This window comes from Gadus macrocephalus, chromosome 11 (assembly GCF_031168955.1).
Source record: "Gadus macrocephalus chromosome 11, ASM3116895v1".
Taxonomy (NCBI): domain Eukaryota; kingdom Metazoa; phylum Chordata; class Actinopteri; order Gadiformes; family Gadidae; genus Gadus; species Gadus macrocephalus.
Window position 1 is genome coordinate 4,703,931 of NC_082392.1, and position 23,929 is coordinate 4,727,859.

General features: G+C 48.9%; 1 protein-coding gene across 1 annotated transcript; it reads right to left on the reverse strand.

The window, feature by feature from the left end:
- Positions 1-16,444: 16,444 nt before the first annotated feature.
- Positions 16,445-22,957, reverse strand: LOC132467780 (sialoadhesin). Its single transcript, XM_060065334.1, has 9 exons — positions 22,652-22,957; positions 22,321-22,552; positions 20,477-20,878; positions 19,255-19,575; positions 18,849-19,112; positions 18,243-18,515; positions 17,627-17,729; positions 17,095-17,251; positions 16,445-16,908 (listed from the first exon to the last, which is right to left on the reverse strand). Exons 2-9 carry the CDS (start codon positions 22,346-22,348, stop codon positions 16,771-16,773), a joined length of 1,686 nt encoding a protein of 561 aa, XP_059921317.1. The 5' UTR covers positions 22,349-22,552; positions 22,652-22,957; the 3' UTR covers positions 16,445-16,770.
- Between the last annotated feature and the right edge of the window lie 972 nt (positions 22,958-23,929).

A 23,929-nucleotide genomic window follows, 5' to 3' on the forward strand; every position in this document is an offset into this window, starting at 1 on the left:
ATGGTTCCCTATGGAAAAAATGGCGATTTCATACGCGAAGTACGCGAGATACGCGTCTGGTGTGGCCGCACCTTAACACAGTTTTTTTAATTAGGTATCTTATCTTTATCATTTAGGTATCTTATATAATTTCCTTCATCAATAAACTACTATCGCAGCTACGTGTGTGTGTGTCCCGTAACTTTCTCTGTGCTGCCGTGCATGCGCACGCGATGCGTTCTGGGGGCATCGTAAACTACAGTACTTCTGAATTTCTGTCAATTTGGAACTACAGAGAATAACCTAAAAATTAACATACATTTATAATACGGATGTCATGGTCTGTGTCGTGTTTTGGTGTGTTTCTCTGTGTTTCCCTCCATGTGCCTCAGCTGTTCCTCGTTGCGTGTCTTGTGTTTGGTATTTAAGCCCTTGTCTTTCCTTTGTTCCTTGTGCTGTCATTGTGGTTTGTTGGTCCTGCGTGTTCTCTGTGATTACCTGTGTTCCCTTGCTCCTTGCTCCTTGCCTTAGCCTTTTGGCGAAAATAAAGTGCCGTTTTCCCTACCCGTCTGCATCTGGGTCCTACCTGCCTGCCTGCACCCACAACCCTAACAACGGAGATATGCCCACAAGGATTAGCTTCCAAAAAGATTGATATAAACCACTATAATGATTGCCGCAACCACATAAATAACACAGATGATCCAGGTGATGGTCGATGACTTCCGATTGCCTGAACAAAAGGAGAGAATAACGTTATTCTACGCTTGATTATTACCACATAAACATGTTTGTGTTCTTAACTGCTCTAAAAAAAAAAACATCAAAGCGCAAGATGGCTGAGTTGGTAACACTCACCAAAATATTGCCTCGTAACTCGAGCAGGGTTGACGTCTCCCTGCAATGCCAGGCAGGTGTAGTTCCCTGGCTTGGTAACTCTCTGGTTCAGACGCAGACTGTCGCGGTCGCTACTGTCTGTCGAGTATGTTGCACCGACCTCAGCTCCGTCCTGGTACTGCAAAACCAGTCCCCTGGGCGGAGGTAGGCCCCCTTTAGAGACACACGATAGCCTGTCCTCTTCAATAGTCAGCGTCAACTCAGGAACCACAACTGTAGGCAGGAGGAGGGGGGCACTCGGTCAGGATATCACGATATGTGTGGCCTGGCCCTACACCTGCTAGGCATACCCGGTGGTCCTACCCCTCGCCAAAAATCGAATGACAAATGGAAATCATAGCGGTTACAAAATAAAGTGTGAATGAGGGGTCATTAATTTTTTATCAAGGTCATTGGTGAATAAGTTGGGAGAGATATGAAGGATTTAATTGTTTTGACTCAGTTTGTCGAGTTGTAGATTTGACTTTGTGTACTAATATCTCAATTCTTTCCAACAATGGTCTAACAGAGGAATCTACATGCGCATTCAATTGATCAAGGTCAGTTACAGCCTCTTTTATTTTTACGGAGAATCCTTGACTTAAAAAGTAGGTAAGGTAAGAGCTAGGAGCGAGTGACTTGTACGAACGGGACCAAAAACGTACCCCTTTTCAGATCGACCCAACTTTTCTGTTCCTTGGGTAAGAGGACACACTTGTATACTCCGAAGTCCTCCTCGGACACATTGGACAAGATCACTGAGGCCTTTCCAGCCTGCAGCCCCCCTGGGGCCAGCCTCACCCTTCCCTCGAACTTGGGGTCTTGTCCCTTCAGGCCGTTTGTATAATCAGACTTGCCGGGTTGGTACATGAATACCTCCTGGCTGCCTTTCTTCCAGTCAAACGCTGGAGACTTCAGGTTTGAAGGATCCAGGTGACACGGTAAGGTGGCATTTTCTCCTTCTCTGGTGAAGACAGTAGTGTTTCTTTCCCCCCTTCGTTTATTCTGATCGTCTGGAAACATCAAAATTCAGTTTTAGTTTTTAAAGCCAGAGGTAAAATCAAAACCCAACAAATTACCATACAAATAATTTTTCTTGCTAAACTGCTACAAGAAAAGACAAAAAACCTTGAAAGAGGAAACAGGCATTTTAGATAACTTTCTTGCTCATATTGAATACCCTACATCTACACGTGTACAGGTATGGATAAAGAGACTGTACAGACAGAATTGTATTTTATTTTTTCCTGCATAAAGGATTTTGGTTGATATTCCATAGGAATTAAATTAATCTCCGAATGGGTTTGATAGAAATGTATCATACAAATTTTAAACAAGCAGAACAAAAATCTAAATACAAAGTCGCTCCAATATAAAAAAAGTTTGTTTACAAACATAATCACACGTAAATCCTTTAAAAAGGTCCCATTGCATGAAAATTCCACTTTATGAGGCGACACTGGGGGACCTATGATCCAGAGCAAGAGACTATACCACATCAGGCGACCGAAAAGATAGCGAAAGAGCGCCTAACAGTGTTATGTTAACAACAATGGAGCCCCGCCTTCACTACCAAGGTATTGAATTTGAGATATATATATATATATATATATATATATATATATATATATATATATATACACACACACACAGCTACGAGTCCTTTCCCGATTTCCAACAGCTGCCGTAGCCACGACATCAAGCGATGCATTACATTTATGGTCACCACTGGTTCAACGAGTGACCGTGTTAACTGGTGACTCACCCGTTAACACGGTCACTCGTTGAACTGAAACACCGGTACGCCCTGTCGGGGCTTATTTTCCCGATAATGAACGGCGTTCTATACATTATCTCTTACTTAATTAGATATAGAGCTCCAGGACTCCCGCCGGAGCACCCGGAGTATTTACAGAACACGGCCAAAAGCTGCGTGCGCCTCCGGATTATATTGTAGCGACCCAGCAGGACTATGGGGGGGATTGATGGGGAGTTTGTGGGGGGAAGGAGTTGCCCTAGTTCAGCCTGATAGGCCAGTTGGGATAGGGGGCGGGAACAGCCAGGTTTCGTTTTCGCTATGTTGTTTTTGGGCACTCCTCCAACCCCGTTAGTTAGTTGTACGAGAAGGTCAATAAAGCCTGGTTCTCCGGTTAAACACCAGCCACTCTGTGTCCTCCTCATTCCGCTAGTTAGCCCCGCAGTGTCGGACCGCAAACGCTACACTGGTGTCAGAAGCGGGATAGCCAAGCCTCCATTTCCCTCACACGCGCGGGCTACCACCGCTAGTTACTACCACCGCTAGTTACTACCACCGCTAGCTGCTACCGTTGGACCGAGATGGCTGAAGGAGGAATCGGAGGGTCCGACCTCTTTAACCTATACACTCCGCCGGACACACCAATGATAAAACCAATTAATGCAAGCCAAGCTGTAAGGAGAAGGGAAGAAAGGTCTAACTCACCACTCGCCACTTTGCTGACTGAAGTCCCCGATTTTGTGAAGAAAAGCCCATTCCATGTTACCGCGACGGCCGGGCCACGCGCCGTTGAGAGAGAGGTAAACAAACATGCGTGCAGACCGGACTTCAACCAAACAGACGACGATGACGTCACCACCCCGAAAGATCGTCAAGGTAAAGTGGGTGGCCAACCAAGGTCTATCCCAGAGTTACATAAAGACAGTACAGCTCAAATAGAAGATGACTTCATGCAAAGAATGAGCATGGCAATGGAGCGTGCTTTTGGACATTTTCTTAATAGCTCTAGAGGCAGCATAATGTCCATGATGGGGGAAACACAAGGCGGTGTTATTAACCCACATGAAGCAGGGAACCATGCTGATGCTAATAAAGCTAACAATGCTTATGCAACAGTTGCTCTTGACAGAAATGCTAAGGTTCCCCTCGACAAACCATATTCCAAGTCTAACCCCCAGTCCGGCGAAGGTACGGAGGCAGCTACTAGGGGGAGGCTTGACGGGTGTAGCCCCCCCATCGTAGCCCCTGTTAGTTCCATGGCTGTTGCTAACCAACTAGCTGACCTGGTTCCGGCTCTGACTACTGCACTTACTGCTGCCTTGGGTACTCTCCAAAAACCAGGCCCAAACCCCGTCCCCATGGGCAGCCGCATAAAATTGGGACGTTATGACGGCCTCACATCTTGGGAAACATACTGCGCCCAGTTTGAGCTGCTAGCGACAGCCAATGAATGGTCCCCGGCTGAAAAGGCTGTTCAATTAGTCTCAGCATTGGAAGGGGAGGCAAGAAGAGTACTGTTGGATGTGACCACAGCCGACCTAGGAAATCCACAAGCTATATTTAGGGCCTTAAAGAGCCGTTTTGGGAACACCACTCCTGCAGTTGTGATGAGGCAGAGGTTCAACGAACGAGTGCGGGTATCCGGAGAAAAATTAGGAGTGTTTGCGGCTGAGCTGCGTTACCTCGCACAAAGGGGATTTCCTGAGTTTGATGACGCAACGTGCTTGGTGTTAACTAAAGAAGCCTTCATTCGCGGCCTCTTACCCCTCCCATTGCGCCAGCAAGTCCGACTCGCTGACCCACAGACCTTGGAGGCAGCACTAGAGAAAGCATTGGCAGTGGAAGACATACTCACAGAAGGCTTGGACTACCAACACAGACAGTTCTCTGTACGGCCTAAGACCCAAGCCATTCAGCCTCCTGGACCTACCTCGTACCCAACGGGCTACGAACGCAAAGCGATGTCGCCGGACGACCGACAGAACCAAGTCTGCTGGAAATGCCACCAAAGAGGTCACCCATGGCGCCTTTGTACAGTGCCTGATTCTGCCCTACAGGAGCCGGGAAACGCTCAGGGCTCGGTGTAAAGGGGAGCGACCCGAGCCACCCTTCGCTCCCCAAAGACAATGACACACAACCTGTTGCAAAAGTGCCTCACCACCCTGTCAACCATGCTCTTCTTCCCCATAACACACTCACCGCCAACTGCTGTAGAGTGCCTGTGTTGGTTAATGGCCAATGGACCAAAGCCCTCCTGGATACAGGATCAACTGCGTCGCTCCTACACCCAGACCTCGTGCCTGCCGGAACCCAAACGCAAGCAACCGATGTTCAACTCACCACAGTTACCGGGGGAAAGGCTCCCATGCTGGGGAGGTGGGAGGCACTGATCGAAATAGAGACCTACTCTGCCTGCCAACCAGTCTGGGTCGCTGAAATAAAAGAGGACTGTTTGCTGGGAATGGACTTTCTGTGTGCGGCAGGGATTTCACTAGACTTCGGAGCACGTACCGTCACGTTCAAAGACGGGACGTCCATTCCCTTCCTGAATGATCTCCACACTCCCGAAATGGCCAACAAGGTTGGTGAGAACGGGGATGCAGAGGGGGACCCACCATGTCCTCCACAATGGGAGGCCCCTTTTGCAGAAAGCCCTCTTCCACTGTCTGACAACCTCATACCCCCAGAACCAGATGCATGTGCCCAGTCACAGCCCCATGCTGTCATACGGATTGCAAGTGTGGTCCCCATCTCTGGGGAAGAGTCATCAGCCGGTAAAACTGTCAGAGGCATCTGGGAGAACAGTCGGGAAGGCCTAAACTCTGGGCAACAGGATAGGTTATGGAATCTCCTGTATGAGTATCGACACAGTTTTGCCACTGGCCCCAACGACGTTGGCCAAACACATTTGGTCCAACACTTTATTAAAACAGGGGATGCCCAGCCAATCCGCCAGCGGCCCAGACGATTGCCCAAAGCCCGCCAAGGTGCTGCTGAGCAGATGATACAAGAGATGAGGGACGCTGGCATTATTGAGCCATCAGAGAGTCCGTGGGTGTCACCAGTCGTAATGGTTCCTAAGAAGGACGGAGGTTCAAGGTTTTGCGTCGACTACCGACCACTGAATGACAGAACTGTGAAGGACTCCTACCCACTGCCGCGGATAGACGAGTCCCTCGATCACGTGGCTGGTTCAGCATGGTTCTCCTCATTGGACCTCCAGAGTGGGTATTGGCAGGTGGCCATGGCCCCAGAGGACAAAGCCAAGACCGCCTTCACCACGGGACGTGGCTTGTGGCAGTTCACCACCATGCCATTTGGGCTATGCAACGCCCCAGCCACATTTGAAAGGCTGATGGAAAAGGTCCTGGTGGATATGCCCCCTGAACGCTGCCTTGTCTACCTGGATGATGTCCTTGTCCATGGACCATGTTTTGACTCGGCATTGGGGAGCCTGATGGAGGCACTGGAGCGGATTAAGCGTGCAGGACTGAAGCTTCATCCGGGGAAGTGCAGATTCCTACGGCAAGAGGTCTCCTTCTTGGGCCACAGGATCAGTGGGGCTGGCATCATGACGGAGCCTGATAAGGTAGCAGCCGTCAGGGATTGGCCTACCCCTACTGACATCCACCAGCTGAGATCGTTCTTAGGACTCGCATCCTATTACAGGCGCTTTGTGGCTGGGTTCTCTACTGTAGCTGCCCCCATGTTCGTCTTAATGCGCAAAGACACACCGTACGAATGGGGGCCACAACAGAATGCAGCCTTTCACGAGCTGAAGCAGGCCTTATGTAAGGATCCAGTGCTGGTTGCACCAAACACAGAGTTGCCATTTATCCTTGATACAGACGCTAGTAACACCGGCCTTGGCGCTGTACTCTCGCAGCTGACCCCTGACGGAGAGCGGGTTGTTGCTTACCACAGTCGTACCTTGGATAAGTCGGAGAGGAACTATTGTGTCACGCGCAAGGAACTGTTGGCAGTGATTGATGCAGTGAACCATTTCAAGCACATCCTCTGCGGTCTTCCATTCACCATTCGCACTGATCATGCTGCTTTGAAGTGGCTCATGTCCTTTAAAGAACCTGAAGGACAAGTCGCCAGATGGATCGAACAACTCCAGGCCTTTCAGTTCACCATACAACACAGAGCCGGTGAGAGTCACACAAATGCAGACAGCCTCTCACGCCGACCGTGTGCCCCAGACTGTCACCACTGTGACCGGGAAGAAGAACGGGAGGCAGCTAACCTGCAGACGGGGGAGGTGATCTGTCGAGCCCTATTACCCGAGGATGTTAGGGGTTGGGCTGGACTGCAAACCGTGGATCCTGACCTTAAAACAGTCATGGGGTGGCTGGAAACAGACAACCGGCCGCCCTGGGAAGATGTCGTGGCCCAGTCGGCCACAGTCAGAGGCCTGTGGTCCCAATGGCCTGGGGTAGAGCTGCAGGAAGGAGTTCTGAAGAGGTGCTGGCGTGAGCCAGCCACTGGGGAGCCACGCTGGCAGGTGGTCGTGCCAAAGGACCTCCGGGACAAAGTGCTGGAGGCACACCACGGATCCCCCGGAGTAGGTCACTTTGGGGTGACAAAGACATTGAGACGGCTACGGCAGGCATTCTATTGGGGCCAGAGCAGGAGAGATGTTGAGGACTACTGTCGCCGCTGCGACTCCTGTACCGCCCGTAAAGGCCCCCAAGGTCAGTCCCGTGCACCTCTACAGCAGCACCGTGTCGGGGCACCGATGGACAGGGTGGCAGTCGATGTGTTGGGCCCACTTCCCCGTACCAGCAGAGGGAACCGGTATGTGCTGGTCGCCATCGACTACTTCACAAAGTGGATGGAAGCATACCCCCTACCTGACCAAGAAGCCACAACCGTGGCCGAAGCCTTGGTGCAAGGAATGTTCAGCCGCTTTGGAACACCCTCGGAGCTCCACTCTGATCAAGGGCGGAATTTTGAATCACATGTATTCACCGCCATGTGTAGCCAACTTGGCATCCGGAAGACCAGAACCACCCCACTTCACCCTCAAAGTGACGGGTTGGTGGAGCGCTTCATGCGGACCTTAGGCGCCCAATTAGCCCTCACCACCGCTCCGGATCAGAGTGATTGGGACCTGCAACTACCCCTCATCCTCATGGCGTGCCGCAGTGCAGTCCAAGAGTCCACTGGCTGTACTCCTGCATTGTTGATGTTGGGCAGGGAGCTCAGAACGCCGCCAGAGCTGGCCTACGGACGACCGCCCGATGCACCGGATGCCATGGCTGGCCCGGAGTATGCCAGGCAGTTACAGGACCGCCTGGAAACGGCCCACGGATTCGCCAGACACCAGGCTCAGCAGGCAGGGGTTCGTCAGAAGCGATGCTATGACATGCACGGTAAGGGGCAGGACTTCCAGGCTGGGGACCTCGCCTGGGTGTATGGACCTAAGAGGGTAAGAGGCCGTTGCCCCAAGCTGGACAGCAAATGGGTTGGGCCCTGCTATGTGGCTGAGAGAGTTGGCGAGGTTGTGTATAGAGTCAGACTGGCTCCCAGAGGCCGCACAGTCGTGCTGCACAGGGATAGGATGGCACCATACCGGGGGACTCAGCAGCCCGCCTTCCCTGTGACGACTCCCAGGGCGCGGGTCAGGTCACCTCGCCACAGGGGGACACCACCGAGGCGGCAACAGAATATGTCTCAAGGGGAGGAAGTGACGCCGCTTGGAGCTGTGGTGCCGAGGAACACGGCTGCAGCGACGGGAACTCCTCTGTTGGATGGTGGAGTGAGGAGGTCGCAGAGGGAACGGCGACTTCCGGGTCGCTTTCAAGACTATAATCTTCCTCAGGGACGAGGAATTAGAGGGGGGGGCCGTGTAGCGACCCAGCAGGACTATGGGGGGGATTGATGGGGAGTTTGTGGGGGGAAGGAGTTGCCCTAGTTCAGCCTGATAGGCCAGTTGGGATAGGGGGCGGGAACAGCCAGGTTTCGTTTTCGCTATGTTGTTTTTGGGCACTCCTCCAACCCCGTTAGTTAGTTGTACGAGAAGGTCAATAAAGCCTGGTTCTCCGGTTAAACACCAGCCACTCTGTGTCCTCCTCATTCCGCTAGTTAGCCCCGCAGTGTCGGACCGCAAACGCTACAATATTATGAATCCGAGCCATTGCGAAAAATCCACTGTAAACACTAGCGCATGGTACGGTGGCCAGGGGGGCCACACTCCAGTTTGACACGCCTCTCTCCTCTGACAAGTAGTTACAGACACAGAAACGGCACGTTTGTGGAAAGCTTATCCACCGACAGTACAAGCGCAACTCGCCACGATTTAGCGCGGCACGACTTGGTTTGGTTCCAGGCACGTCGTGTTTCCATCTAAAAAAGTAGTAGTATCTCTTCAACGTGGACGGGTCGTAGAAAAGTACCTATTCAACGTGGGCGTGACGCATAGCACGTGACATAAACAGACAGGGGGAGCGTCTCCACCTCTGTCGCAGTTCACGGCGTGTTCTTGCGCGCTGGTCCTGCGCTGCGGTGTTCAATAATCAATCACTATTGTTAACTTAATGCTGATACTAGTATTTGCCGGTGTCGTGCCGAAAATGGAATCCACGTCTGAAATCGCACCCCCTCTCCGCGTGAACGTGCGTTATCTTATTTCATCTGTGCTTTAGGGTCACATCATGCATACATGTATGACTTGTAAACTATTACGTATTTTAGTGCCCTCGTAGTTCATTGTCGTGAATGTGACATCTTCGTTGTGGGTTGCCTATAAAATGTAACATCGCTTTCTGTGACAAGTTGATCATCTTGTGATGATATGATATAAACACTGCTATAAACTATAAACCCTCTTTTCGTCAGAAGAAGAAATCTTACATATCGCTTTCTGTGATAAATTGCTCATCTTGTGACGATATTTTATAAACACTGATATAACGCGGAGAGGTGATGAGGTTTCAGACGGGGATTCCCTTTTTCGGTATCACCCCGGCTGTAGACTCGGACGTCGCGCTCGTCTAGTGGCGTCACTCTCTGTGTAATCAGTGGCCAGCAGCCCATTTACGTTGCACAAAAGCATCGGTTCAGCTCTCATTGAACCTCGAAGGAGGTGAGACTAAAAAAGTACCATGTACCAGTTACCAGATTTTGGCAACGGAAACACCAAATAATGCTGGCCGAGTCGAGGCGAGTTGACCTGGTACCCGTCGGTTGAAAAGCGGCATTATTGTGGGACTGACTCGTAGTTGATGTAACCAAGGCTGTTATTCTGCACCAAGGCTAAATTTCTTGAACGTCTTCAAATACTGTATTAGGGTTACTAACACCTGTAAAAGCATCCATAAGGTAGCATGCCATGGGACATTTACCTGTTACTCCTGGCTGGCTATATGCTAACGAAAAGTTGAAACTGCCCTTTACTTTTTACTCACCTGTAAACACGATCCCTGAAAGAATAACCGACAGGCCAACAATAAGTTGAACAGCAGCATACATGTCAACCGACTTGCAGATTGTTTCGTATTCAAAATTCTACAGCAGTTTTTCTGCTTATTACTTCGGCGATGCTTGTATTGAATGAAAATGTCAACCACCGCGCAAAGCATTATGGGCTCGCTTAGGAATGACAGAAATTCCGCTATGTATTCCGCACCCTGCAGTGGAAAGCTCTAGGTGTCGCTAGATGCTCAATACTCAACATCCATAACATCTTCCTTCCTTTTAGATTAATGTTCTGTTATTAAACACTTTGAACTCTTCGCTTCTCAATCACCATTGTAGGCTGTAATAACATAACTATCTATACAAACAACCTCTTTTTATAATAGTATCACATTCGAACGTAGGCTGTAATTACATAACATAACTCTATATCAACCTTCCAGGTAGTGCTGTAGGGCCTACTCAGGGTGCGTGGAGCCAGACTGCCTGGGGAGTGTGCGTCTTCGGTCCCTTCTGGTTCACCCTGGTCTGACCCATGCCTGCCATGTTCCAATATCCATGCTATCCCGGACTTACTAGCCTAAGTTTGAGTACGTAGGGCGTTCCGATTCAGATCGGGCGAAAATAAGTGTAGGCCTACTGAAAGCAGGACCCGGATGGAGTACTCAAATCGCGAAGTGCGTGGCGATTTTATTATATTGTAATGACCACAGGCGAGGCAGTGAGCGAAGTAAGCTTAATCGCGGGTTTATTGAATTCCACAAAAGGACAGGCAGGAACAGCTCGACCGGAAAACTACAACAACAACAACTCCCGCGCGAAAAGAAACCCCGGGAAACCCCTCTCAGAAGGCCCGCCCCTTCCTCCCAAACCCTGTGACGCTACATTAACCCCCCCTTAACAAAGTTCCTCGCCCCGAAGAATCACAGAAAAAACACAGCCCTCAGAATAAACTTAACTACCCTTTAACATAACAAGCTTCAACCCCCCCCCCATATAACAACAGGCACAACGCTGAACAACATTACTTAACTCATCCTACAGATAGCAAACAAAGTCTTTTAAGTGCCCTGGTCGAGAACCCCCTCCCCGGGACTCCGGTGTAAAGGGTACAGGGTCTTCAGCCCCTGGGAGGGGAAGGGGGGACGGGGGGGCAAAGGGTATCGGATACAGGGGAGGGCTGGTAACCCCCGGGAAGCTGGGGGAAGGGTGACAGACCGAGGCCCCACCGGTGTTGCCGGGGGGGTGGGCTTTGAGGCGGCAGCGAGGAGTAACTGGACCCCCCTGGGCCAGTGGGGCGGCACCCCCTCGGTACGGAGCCAGTCTGTCTCTGTGCAGTGCCACCCTTCTTCCTTTAGGTGGTAGGTGCAACCGGTACACCACCTCACCCCGCCTCTCCAGAACCCGACAGGGGCCCACCCAAGGACTGTCCAGTTTAGGGCATCTCCCCTTCTTCCTTTGGGGATTGAACACCCAAACTAGCTGTCCCGCCTGGAAATGTTTATATCGTAGTTTATTTTCTGCCTCACCCCTGCCCTCTGCTGTTGCTTCTGGGCAAATAGGTGGGCCGACTCCAGGCGATCTTGGGAGTCTCCTGACATACTCGGGGCCAGGGGAACAGTCTTGGGCATCCGGTGGCCGACCAAATGCTAACTCTGCCGGAGTACGTAGCTACCTTCCCCGCATGAGAAGGGACGGAGGCGGCAGCAAGCCATGAGAACCAGGGGAAGGTGGTTCTCCCAGTCTCTCTGGTGCTGGGAGGTGAGGATGGCCAGCTGCTGGCCCATGGTGCGGTGGAATCGCTCCACCAGTCCATCACTCTGCGGCCTCTGGGGAGTGGTGCGGGTCTTATGAATGCCCAGGCGCTCACACATAGCGAGAGAACACCCGGGACTCAAAGGTTCTCCCCTGGTCGCTATGCAAGGTCTCTGGCACCCCAAAACGGCTCAACATGCCCTCCAACAGTGCGTCGGCCACGGTCTCAGCTTCCTGATCGGGGATGGCATAGGCTTCGGGCCACTTGGAGAAGTAGTCGATGGCCGTGAGAACGTAGCGGTTGCCTCGGTCCGAGCGGGGCAGCGGCCCTACTACATCCACCGCCACCCTCTCCATAGGTGCGCCCACCAGAAACTGCTGAAGGGGAGCATGTGAGTGCCCGGTGGGGCCCTTTCGTGTAGTGCAGGGGTCACACCGCTGGGAAAAGTCCTCGACATCCCTCCGGGACCGGCCCCAGGTAAAACCCCCGGGAATAGGCGTCGGAGTGTCTTAGCAACCCCAAAGTGACCCGACCCGGCGGCCCCGTGCATCGCCTCGAGCACTGCCCCCTCTAGGCCCTTGGGAACCACAACCTGCCACCTCTCTTCGCCCGTGGCCGGCTCCTTCCAGGCCTGCTGCAGCACGCCCCGGCAGAGGCGCGCAGGACCCCGAACTTGGCCCACAGTCCCTTGACAACTCTGGAGAGGGCGGCCACCTCTTCCCACGGTGGTTTTCGCATGTGCCTCCACCCACTGCAACACCGGCTGAAGGTGTTGCAGTGGGTGGAGGCGGAGGTGATGCCTCCTCCAATCGCCTCCATCGATGGTCTCCAGCCCTCGGCAGACGACCTCCAACTGCTGCACCGCGGCGCATCCCTCCTCCTCTGCCCGCAGCTCTCTCTCGCGGGCCTCCTTCCTCTCGCAGCAGCGACACCCCTCGGCAGCGCAGGGTCGCCGAGGGAGTGAGTGGGCGTTGGCGTGTCGGGCTCCGGCCCGGTGTTCCGCTCTGAAGACGTAGGCCTGGAGTTCCTCCAACCACCTGGCCACCTGCCCGTCCGGCTCTTTGAAGGTCATGAGCCACTGGAGAGCAGAGTGGTCGGTCCTCACTGTAAAAGGCAGGCCGCAGAGGTAGTACCTGAGGTGACGGATGGAGCGCACTACAGCCAAGAGCTCTCTGCGGGTAACGCAGTAACGCCGCTCCGCCTTGTTAAAGGCCCGGCTAAAGTACGCCACCACTCTCTCTCCATCAGGCCCCACCTGGGAGAGCACCCCTCCCACCCCGACGGCACTAGCATCGGTGTCCAGCATGAACGGCAGCGAGGGGTCAGATGGGGCCAGCACGGGGGACTCGCTCAGGGCACGCTGAAGGCTGGTGAACGCCCCCTGGCACTGCTCAGTCCACACAAAGACACTGTCCTTTTGCAGCAGCCTATAAAGAGGAGCAGCCAAACATGAAAAACCCCGTACATGAATGAATCCGAGCCATTGCGAAACATCCACTGTAAACACTAGCGCATGTGCCATGCGCTAGTGTTTACAGTGGATGTTTCGCAATGGCTGCAAGTGGCCGCAAGCTGCTCAGGGGGGCCACACTCCAGCTTGACACAGCTCTCTCCTCTGGCAAGTTACAGACACAGAAACGGCACGTTTGTGGAAAGCTTATCCACCGACAGTACAAGCGCAACTCGCCACGATTTTGAGCACGACTTGGTTTGGTTCCAGGCACGTCGTGTTTCCATCTAAAAAAGTAGGCGTTCTCTTCAACGTGGACGGGTCGTAGAAAAGTACCTATTCAACGTGGGCGTGACGCATAGCACGTGACACAAGACAGGAGGAGCCACCACTGTCACGGTCGACGGCGTTGCGCGCTGGTCCTGCGGTGTTCAATAATCAATCACTGTGTTAACTTGACGCTGATACTAGTATTTAAAGATGCCGGCGTCATGCCAAAAATGGAATCCACGTCTGAGACCCCCGTCAACAATCGATCCGAACACCCCCCCCCCGTCAACAATCGCTCCGAACCCCCCGTCCCCCGTCCCCGTCAACAATCGGCCCCATGCTATTCTTATATTATATATTTTATATTTAACCCTATGTTCTAAGATAATATTTCATTAATATGTCAAAATAAAATATATATATTTATATAATAACAAATTAGGGTTTGAATGGCATCTTTTCTTTAAAGTTAACAAGGCTGTGAAAAGGGAAGCTTAGTCTAATATTTTAATGCTGTGTAATGTAGTGGTGTAGACATACATAGGGAGACATTCTTATCGGATCCAATTTTAAGTCGCGGGAATCTGTAAACAGTGTTGTTTGTTTAACGGTCAATGTCAACGGAACTGCAGGAACTGAGTTAACGGATTGGTAAAAGTTTTTTTAAGTAAAGTTTAGAGTAAAGTCAATCATTTCTAAATAAAATACTTGTATTTGTGCACAATTGATTGTCTTGTTTCATGCCAGCAGCCTGTGGAAGGCCAGGTGGGGTCAAAAGATGTAAAATGACCTAAACCAACATGGGAACTGGTACGTGGACTTACCTTTTACCCAATACCTTCACAGCAGTGGCACCGTCACATTAAGTACAGTGGCCCAGGAGCGGCACATATGAAGACAGCATGTAGGAAACCATGTGCAATTCTATAATGAATGTTGCATTTTCTTTGTTTCAGTGGTCCAACTTTACTGGTTTTGAGTTCTTCGCCGGGTCAAAGAAAAATGCTTGTTTTCCTTCTGTGCTCCAAAGACCCAGAGACACCACCTCAGGCGTCTGGGCTTTTCTTGAAAAGAGTAAGGCCACGTTTAACAGCACTTCTAAATCACCACCACCACACTTTTTTATTTCTCCTCCATTAGATCTTTTACAGTCTCACCATGAAGAACAAAAACACAGAATGAAAGGTACCCAAATTGTGGTACTGCACCCAAAGGTGGCGCTATTGTATACAATCATGCATTAGGCTTATTTCTCCTCACCAGATTGACCTGGACTCAAAATTCTTTCATCATATTAATCTCTAAAATCAGATGCATCTTTTTCAGCCTGGTCTTCTGCTCTAACATTTTTTAGTTTCCCCACAATTTCATAGAAAAGCAAAACGTCCACAGTCTCAACCCATTTTGCATATGTGACCATTTTGTTATTGTATAACTACCATACGGCTATCATTAGGTGGATACCATTAACAGTGCAAATGTTCAGATCTGTACTCTTTTAAGAAAGCCCTTAATTCTCTTGTGAAATGTGTGCAAGGAGTTTTCTTGATGTTATGTGCTTATTAATCGACATTTTCGCCATGTGAGTGAGGCTTCATGCAGTTCAGGAATGTCAGTGGCTCAACGGGACAATGCCGTGTACTCCTTAGGTTGAGAGTTCAAATCCAGATTTGAGCATTATGAACAAGCTGAAAATGACATTCTGTCATTGCAACTCATTTAAGAAACACAACATTGAACAGCACCTGAAATGTATCAGCCAATCAACATTCTGGCTTAATGTTTCCAAGAATCGGACTGCCAAGACACAGTATGGCATTAAGAGGAACTTCTTCATTAACCATTTTTCCTTCATAATTAACTCTGTCATATTTATATTTCTTCCGTTAGTTTTCTTGACTACAATTGTTTAATTTCCCCAGAATTTCAAAGATTTTTCAGGTATATGCTTAATTCACTTGAGAAATGTGTGCTTTGAGTTTTCTGGATGTTGTGTGCTTATCAATAGACATTTTGACCATGTGAATGAGGCTGCAGTTCAGGTTTATAAGTGGAACATCTTTCCTTAAATATGACAATTATATGTTATATTTATATATCTTCCATTAATGTGTTCTTGACTTTTAATTTTGCTCTGACCCCGTTAATCACCACTTGCGGTTATATTTACTATTTTTACTTTTATTATCGTCGTCTCAAATGCATGATTGTTACTTGTTTTTTGTTTTTTTAGCACTTTGGTCAACTATTGTTTTGTTTTTTTAATGTGCTTTACAAATAAATGTACATTTACATTTTACTCCTACCAATACTACTACTTCCATTACTACTCCTACCAATACTACTACTACCATTACTACTACTCCAAACAATACTAATACTACTTCAGCTACTACCTACTACCTCAGCTACTACTACTTCTTCAGCTAATACCTACTACTTCAGCTGGTACTACTACTTCAGCTACTATATCTACTACTTCAGTTACTACTACTTCAGTTACTACAACTACTACTACTTCAGTTTCTACTACTACTTCAGCTTCTACTACTACTTCAGCTATTACTACTACTACCTCAGCTACTACTACTACTTCAGCTACTACTACTTATACTTCAACTACAACTACTACTTCAGCTACTGCTACTACTTTCAGATTCTTTGGTTCAATTGATTTTACATTTTTCATTTTCAGCAACGCTCAGCGCTTTTCATTCGGCGTCAGCATTCACACGCGTTTTCTGAGGGAAATTCAATTTCTAATTCTTATTAGACATTTGCACATTCACCACAAATTCATATTCCTATTCCCCTTTATTCTAACTAATGATATATATATATGTAGTATAATACGTCATATTGTCTGTATTATATAATGTTCATAGTTATAACATATTTTTGTTATCACATGAACATATTCACATGGGAAATAATCGACTTTTAAGTGTTTTTCTTTTATGTATACAGAAATGCACAACACCTCACAACGACCACATGGATAAAAGTTCATGTGAGGGACAGACGACCCCCACAACAAATGGTCAAGGGAAATAAGAAATCATCATCAGTTGAAATGTTAAGATAAAGTGAGTTTTTCTGATACCACAAAGGGGAGGATGCTACCATGAAGGCCTGATGATTACTCATATCAAGAGGTGGCGTCGTCTTTGAATAAAAAAATAAAAACGGAATTGTTTTAATTTCTCTTTATGTTACATGTTGTCCTTTAATCAAATTATAAACATATGGATGTGCGAAGTGTCAGAGGATCTCAACGTAGATGGCCGTCTCCGTTTCCTCTCTGCTGCTCGTCTCCCTCCGTGTCGCTCTATCTCTTCTTCCTCTCTCTCTTCTTGCTCGCATGCGCCTCTCTCCTCCTCTTCTTCCTATCGGCCGAGCCTGAAAAAAAATGAACGGATCCAAAATGGTGTTAGTAGTATCACTGTTCTCTTATACTGTTCTGTAGCAGTACTGTAGTAATGCCTTTCTATAGTACTGTTCTGTAGTGGCAAAGTCGTAATACTGTTCTGTGACGGCTCTGTACTAACAGTTTACACCACAGAAGAAGAGGGCGAGGCCTGTTACCTGATTGGTGCGTACAAAGAGGGGCGTGGCGTTCTGGTAAACCAGTTGATAGCTGCCGTTGCAATAGACATGTGTCACCTCCGTGCAGTTGATATAGAGCGGAGTCTTGACTGCCATGTCCCTGAGATATGCACCGCGGTGTCTGTTCAACACACGCCTGAACACACCAAACACACCCACACGCACAGATGCACACACGTGCACAGATGCACACAAACAAACAAAGGGACCCACAGACGGAATTACTTAGACTGTGACACATTTAGAAACTTGATTCTACTCTGTTATGTATACAGGAGGAGCATAACTTTGCCCATTGAGCCTTGTAAGGTTTGGTTTTATTCCTGAAACATGACTCTTCATGATTTCAAAACCACCAATCAAAAGGGATGTTCTGCACTACTGAAGAGTTATTATGCATTGGGCTCCCCGACGAATTTGAACCTAGAGTGCCGTATAGGTCAATGAAGCCCATCCTATGTGGGGTAGGACGGAGCCGTTGGGAGGGCGGGGGGTCATGGAGGCGTCGTACCGTACTCTCTTGCGTCGTCGGCAGCAGTACAGCAGCAGCAGAGATGAGGTGCACGCAGGGACACAGACCGCTACTACCGCCACAAGCCACCAGGGGGAGCTCACTGAATAAACACAGCAGACAGGATCACACACATATTCTGACGCAGACATAGGTACCCACATACACACCCACACACACACACACACACACACACACACACACACACACACACACACACACACACACACACACACACACACACACACACACACACACACACACACACACACACACATACACACTCACTGACACACAAACATTTGCACATTCATATACAAACACTCACCTGCACTAACAAACACACACACACACACACACACACACACACAAACACACACACACACACACACACACACACACACACACACACACACACACACACACACACACACACACACACCCACACACAGATACACGTATACACCCACATATAAAGAAAATACACACAGACATATACAAATATATATACGAACACACACAAACCTGCACATCCAGTAGGCCTACACACAAACAACAAACACAAGATTAACAAAAAGATTATTATTATGATAAGTATTATTATATTATTATGAACCTTCTCCGGGCTGCATGAGGGTCAGCGAGTCATCTCCCAGCTGGTTCTCCGCCAGACATGTGACCCTTTGCCATCCGTCCATCCGCCAGCGCAGCCATGACCTCACTTCACTCGAGTCCCCCTCCACCGACACGTTGTACCCACCAGAGGGCACACTCCCGTTCACACTCCACCTCACCGCAGCCCGCGGGTTCGAGTTCACGATACAAACACATGTGACCTCAAACTCCGCGAGCAAACAGGACGAGAGCGAGCGCAGGATGAGTGGTTTGTCTGGTAAAGAAAGAGAAAAAGAACGACGAGATAGTGAGTAATCGTTATTAACCAGCGGTCAATGGCGGAACTAGTTTCAAATGTGTGTTGTCAATCACCGGCATCTGTTTAATGCTGTTTTTTTAGACTTGTGACCAATAATCCATGTAGGCTAATAGCCTTATAATCAGCAAACAATAAACCTACATAAAACAATATCATTATCAGCTCTCTATACTAAACATCAAAACATCACTTATTTTGTCAAACTGGAAAGGCCCGAATGAAGAGGGCTCTTATGTTGTCAAATGGGAGAAGGATAGAAAAGGACTCGTTTTTTGACCAAAGTATTACATTGGATGTCCAACGGCGTGGGCCGGGAATCCCCTCGACCAATCAGGTTGTGAGCCGAGCAGCGGACCAGCGTGCCTCTGGTTGCGTTGTAGATGCGTGCGGCGTGCGTGTGCGTGTCGAGGGCCACGGTGTGGCCGTGCAGTACGTAGGACCAGCGGTAGGTGGTGACAGGGGGGTCGGCCTTACACGCACACTCCAGCAGCACGCTGCCCCCCTCATGCACCACCAGGGAGCGCACCTCCACCCTCACCTCCCTGGGAGCGACTGGAGAAACACAAGGGATGGGGGGGGGGGGGTTAGAAAGGGGTTAGAAAGTAGTAAGGGCAGGTGAACTAAACAGAAGCAGAGACCACTAACGGCGGGTGAACTGAATGTGGAGCAGGGTGTCTGGAGGGAAGGTGCATACAGGTGATGTGGACCTCCCTGAGCGCGCCCACCACGGCTCCTCCAGGGTAGGCGGCCTCACACCGGACTCTGGGCTTCTCCGTGGAGGAGGCGGTGAAGGAGAGCGAGGAGAGCAGTAGGGGCCGGTGGGGCTGGCGTTGGAGGAGGAGCTGATGTCCCCCTCCATCACTGCTGCTGCGGTTGGGCGGGGCTCCCCTCTCCCAGTGCCAGCGCAGCACGGGCGGTCTGGACGGGCAGAAGGAGCCCACCGTACAGTTCAGGGAGACGGGCTGTCCCTCGGTGACGGAAACCGGCCCGCTGATGACGGGGGACTCAGGGCGTTCTGTTGAAGGGGGACACCGTCTTTGTTTACACAGAAGTTAAAAAAGGAATGCTTTCATGTGATTAAAAACGTGTTCATGTTTGAATGTGATGGGTATTAATGTCGTCTAGAGTGTAAACAATGTAAAATGGATAAAGGGTTTTGTATTTGCTGTCTCTCTAGAGCTAAGGCGGGCCTCACAGGGTCCTTTTATCTCCACTATCCTGCTCCGATTTCTCTGCTGCTGCCGTTATTTGGATGACTTAACATCCATCCAACAGGAAGCAAGCTGTTCATATAGGAGGTTCTCTATCAGCGACATTCAAGGTGGACACTGGAGCTCCCATAGGATCCGTTCTGGGCCGGCTCCTTTTTTAGCTTACATATAAATGACCTCCCATCTGCAGGCCCACCTGTCCGTCTCCAAATGTACCAGGCTGCACACAAGCTCTCTGAAGCATTGGCCAATGTGTCCAAATGGATTTAGCTCCTAAACAACTTCACAAGTCCATCGGCCGGATGTGATGCGTGAAGAACTTAAGGGTCGGGGACTCGAGTGAGAGTAAAGAGGGAACTGTGTTGTTCCGTTCAGCAGGAGTACTCGGGGACATTCAGCCTTCTCCTTCGTAGCCGGCTGGCCTGTAACACTGAAACACTTCCTACAATTGTAAGGACCTACACTTTGATAAAAACAAACATTGAAACTATGCAAAGTGTTGACGTTCCCAACATAATGTACTGTGATTATTTTGTTTTAGTCGTTTTAACTGTAATGTAATTATTATGTTGTCGACATACCCAGAACTACAGATGTAAATGAGCCTCTTGGCAAACATATTGAGATTTAGGCGCAAACTAAAACTTGGATTAATGTGTACTGTCCCCGCGTAATAAAATAAATATCATTTTCCCTTCAACCCACCAGAGACCTCCAGGGTGAAGGCCCTCGGGGTCCCCCAGTACCCCTCCTCCGGGCCCTTCAGGGCGACCTCAAAGGCCCGTGAGTCCTGCAGGCGGACCGGGTCCAGTCTCAGCGAGCAGTCCCCCTCTGAGATCCGCCCGTGGAGGGAGGTCCGTCTGAGGTACTCCCCGGCCACGTGACGGGGGTCCTCGCTGTTGAAGGCGGTGCTCCTCGAAGGGAAGCGGCGTCCTCCTGTGAACGTCAGCCGGACCTCCACCCGGCCCCCGCCCCTCCCGAGGGGAGCAGCCAGGGGGGTGAAGGAGCAGGGGACCACCGCACAGGACCCGGCCAGCGCCCGGACTCGACCGGGGACGGACGGGACCGGGGAGGAGCCCCCCGCCGCCGTCCAGGAGAGAGCACCCGCTGGGGGGGGGAGAAGGACAACATGTCTGTGTGTTATTCGACGTTCAACTAAATCGACGCGATGTTGTCGCTGTTACAAAATGATAGCGTAATTCAGGACTGTCGCGGAACCCGTTGTTTTTGCCGTTCCCCGCCAACCAGTTTGTGGAACGTTCTACTCTGCTCCCAGCTCAAGTCCGGTTCTTTTCATGATTGCGTCAGGAGGACGAAGGTTCACCGACTACGAGCGTCCTCCTCTGAACACACACTGCGCTAGTGCCTCAGTGTGTGTTGATGTGTGGAGCTCCACCCATCCAGGCTGCAGTTGATGTTGATGGCTGTGTCTGAGAGAGGGTTAAGCTTCTCGAAAACGTATAGTAGGCCTATAACGCCACGGTGTTGGGGCGCATGTGATGTCTAGGTCTACAACATCGCTCAGACCTAGACAACACTCAGGCTACAAGCTTCAATATCTCCCCACTCCTTCCTAGAATGCTTAACTCCAACCTCAGAACTCTCAGCGGTTAGAAAACACACAAAACATCAGATGAAGGATCCGGGGCCGGGGGTGTGCAGTGGAGGCTGTGTGGGCCGATATGAAATAAAAGTAAAATAAATTGATTTTTGAAGAATTTTGTTTGTCTGAAAATTAAATGGCATCGAGCTGCAATGCACTAAACTGATTTTAATCCGTTAGAAAAAACCTTCAAGTCATCATAACAAAAAAATACATATGGCGTAACTGAGGGATTGTTCCCATTCTATTTTCAATTAAGGATGTGACGTCTCTGACACACTATTAAAAAATACTGTCTCCATCATCGTTTAGTGGACAACACGCAGATTCCTGAAAGATCGACTAACCGCCTTGGTGCTCTAACATAAGTGTATAGGTTCCTCCTTCACCATCAGATTTCTTTATTTTCTATCAAGATTGACAGAAAATCTTCGGGCTGCCCAGTTAAAAACATTGTTGTCCGTTAACTATACCAAAACTGAAATGCTGAAATGATTTTATGCAGACATTATCTGATTCACTTTCACATTTACTTTCACCCTTATTTATTTTGTTCATGCATTATATACTTTATACTGGAACATTTCCAAAAAGATGATCAGGTAAAACACTAACCTATTGTGAATTTCTTCCAAGATATGAATCAAACGTTGCCTGGCACTGTTCAACATCTAACAACCCTTAAATGGAGCATTACATTACATTTATTTAGCTGAAAAACCTATTTAGCTTGTCCAAAGAAACTTAAAGTAAGTGCATTCAACCATGTAGATACAACCCAAATAGTACATCATGTTAGCACATACAATTAATCACACAAACTGCTTTAGATGCTACATTATATAAAATATTATTATTTCATGGGCCAGGCCATCATGAGCACCATTGGACCTACTTCAAAGGAATATAGAAAGGGATTTAAGTAGAAAAACTGATTTTTACTTACCTAACATAAAAAAATCCACTAGGATCATGGTGTCCAGATAGAAGATCAGCTCAGACAGAGAACGAGACACTGAGGGAGACAGTGAGAGAACCAGAGAGAGATAGAGACTGTGGTCGACAGGGAAAGAGTGAGAGACAGACAGAGAGAGAGACACACACACACACACACACACACAGGGATGGAGGGAGAAAGGGCAAGGAGCAAGAGGCTGAAGCAAGACTAGTTTGCAGTACTGCAACAGAAGCAGATTATGAACTGCACGTCAGTCAATGAAACCGCAATACATTATTTTATAAGTGCATACCATCCAGATCGGTTTTAGTTGCTTAACTTTTTCTCCCCAGGAGCTCTTTCATGCCATGCTATTCTGCTCACAGTTGACAAAAGAGAGGACTCCTCGTTAGACTAAATGTAATGCAACCAATCACTCATGTCCAAACGTAGCTTCAACTATATACAACATGAAATGTAGTCTTGTGTGTGGAAGTCCACCCCGTGCAGACTTGTGAATCATCCTCTAAAAATAAAACCTTGACACAATCACTTCCCTGTGTCCGAACACTAGATCCACATCACTTATTCCTCCAAAATAACCAGTAACCAAACAACAATCGAATTCATGAGAATAAAACTGAATTTCAATAAATCAAGTCATTGGTTATAGTATGGCTGTCATGTTACTAGGTTTATAAACAAAACATTGGTCAATATTCTTCTGCAGGTCAGATAGAAAGCTTTAAATACAGACAGATGACATACTGCAAACCGAACAAACTCAACAGCCTTTTTAACATTCACTTTTGCACATTTTTGGTGTACAATATATATAAACAGTAAATTGAAATGTGACTTACTATAAAAAAAAACGGCATATTAATCATTTTGTTATATATTTAAGTCATTATTTGACCCTAACTGTTGCACTACTTTGAAAATCCAAGCATACAGCAGACCTTGGATCACAAGCAACAAGAAAAAAAAGGGATGCAGGGAATGTTAAGTTGACGCTATAACACGATGGCGAGCGGGCTATGTTTAGAACGAGCAGGGTTTTAACTTTAGTTTCAGGACCTAATTTTTTGGAGAGCATTTCTAGTTCCCTATTTATTTTATAGATGAATAAATACTACTGCCATTCCAAGACTTTCGTTTTAGGAGTAGAGGATGTGTGGTTGATGGCGGTTTGATGAATTCTCACCTGGCCTGAGTCAGACTGACTGGAGTCTAGGGCAGAGTGAGGCTGCACACCTCTGGGGCGTTGGACAGTCATGCACACAGGTTAAGCGAGCCATCACCACACATAGGGAGGTCTATTACATGGCAGCCCTTCTAGTTTTAAAGGTTAGTTCCACATAATGAATAACCCTGAATCTACAGCCTCCTTTATGGCAGAAACGTACTCCTCCTATTCTTCTTCTTTCGTGTATCATCAGATGGCCAACTCGGTGTTGTGCAGCCACGCCCTCGTCTCTGGTCCCAAGTCAAATAGGCCAGCTTCTGAGGGTGGGCTGTATAGGGGGCAGCCGGTGATTATGGGCTCGGCAGTCTGTTCAGGTTCGCCACACTCGCATGCCGCACTGTCCGATAGGCCCCACTTCTTCAGAGATGA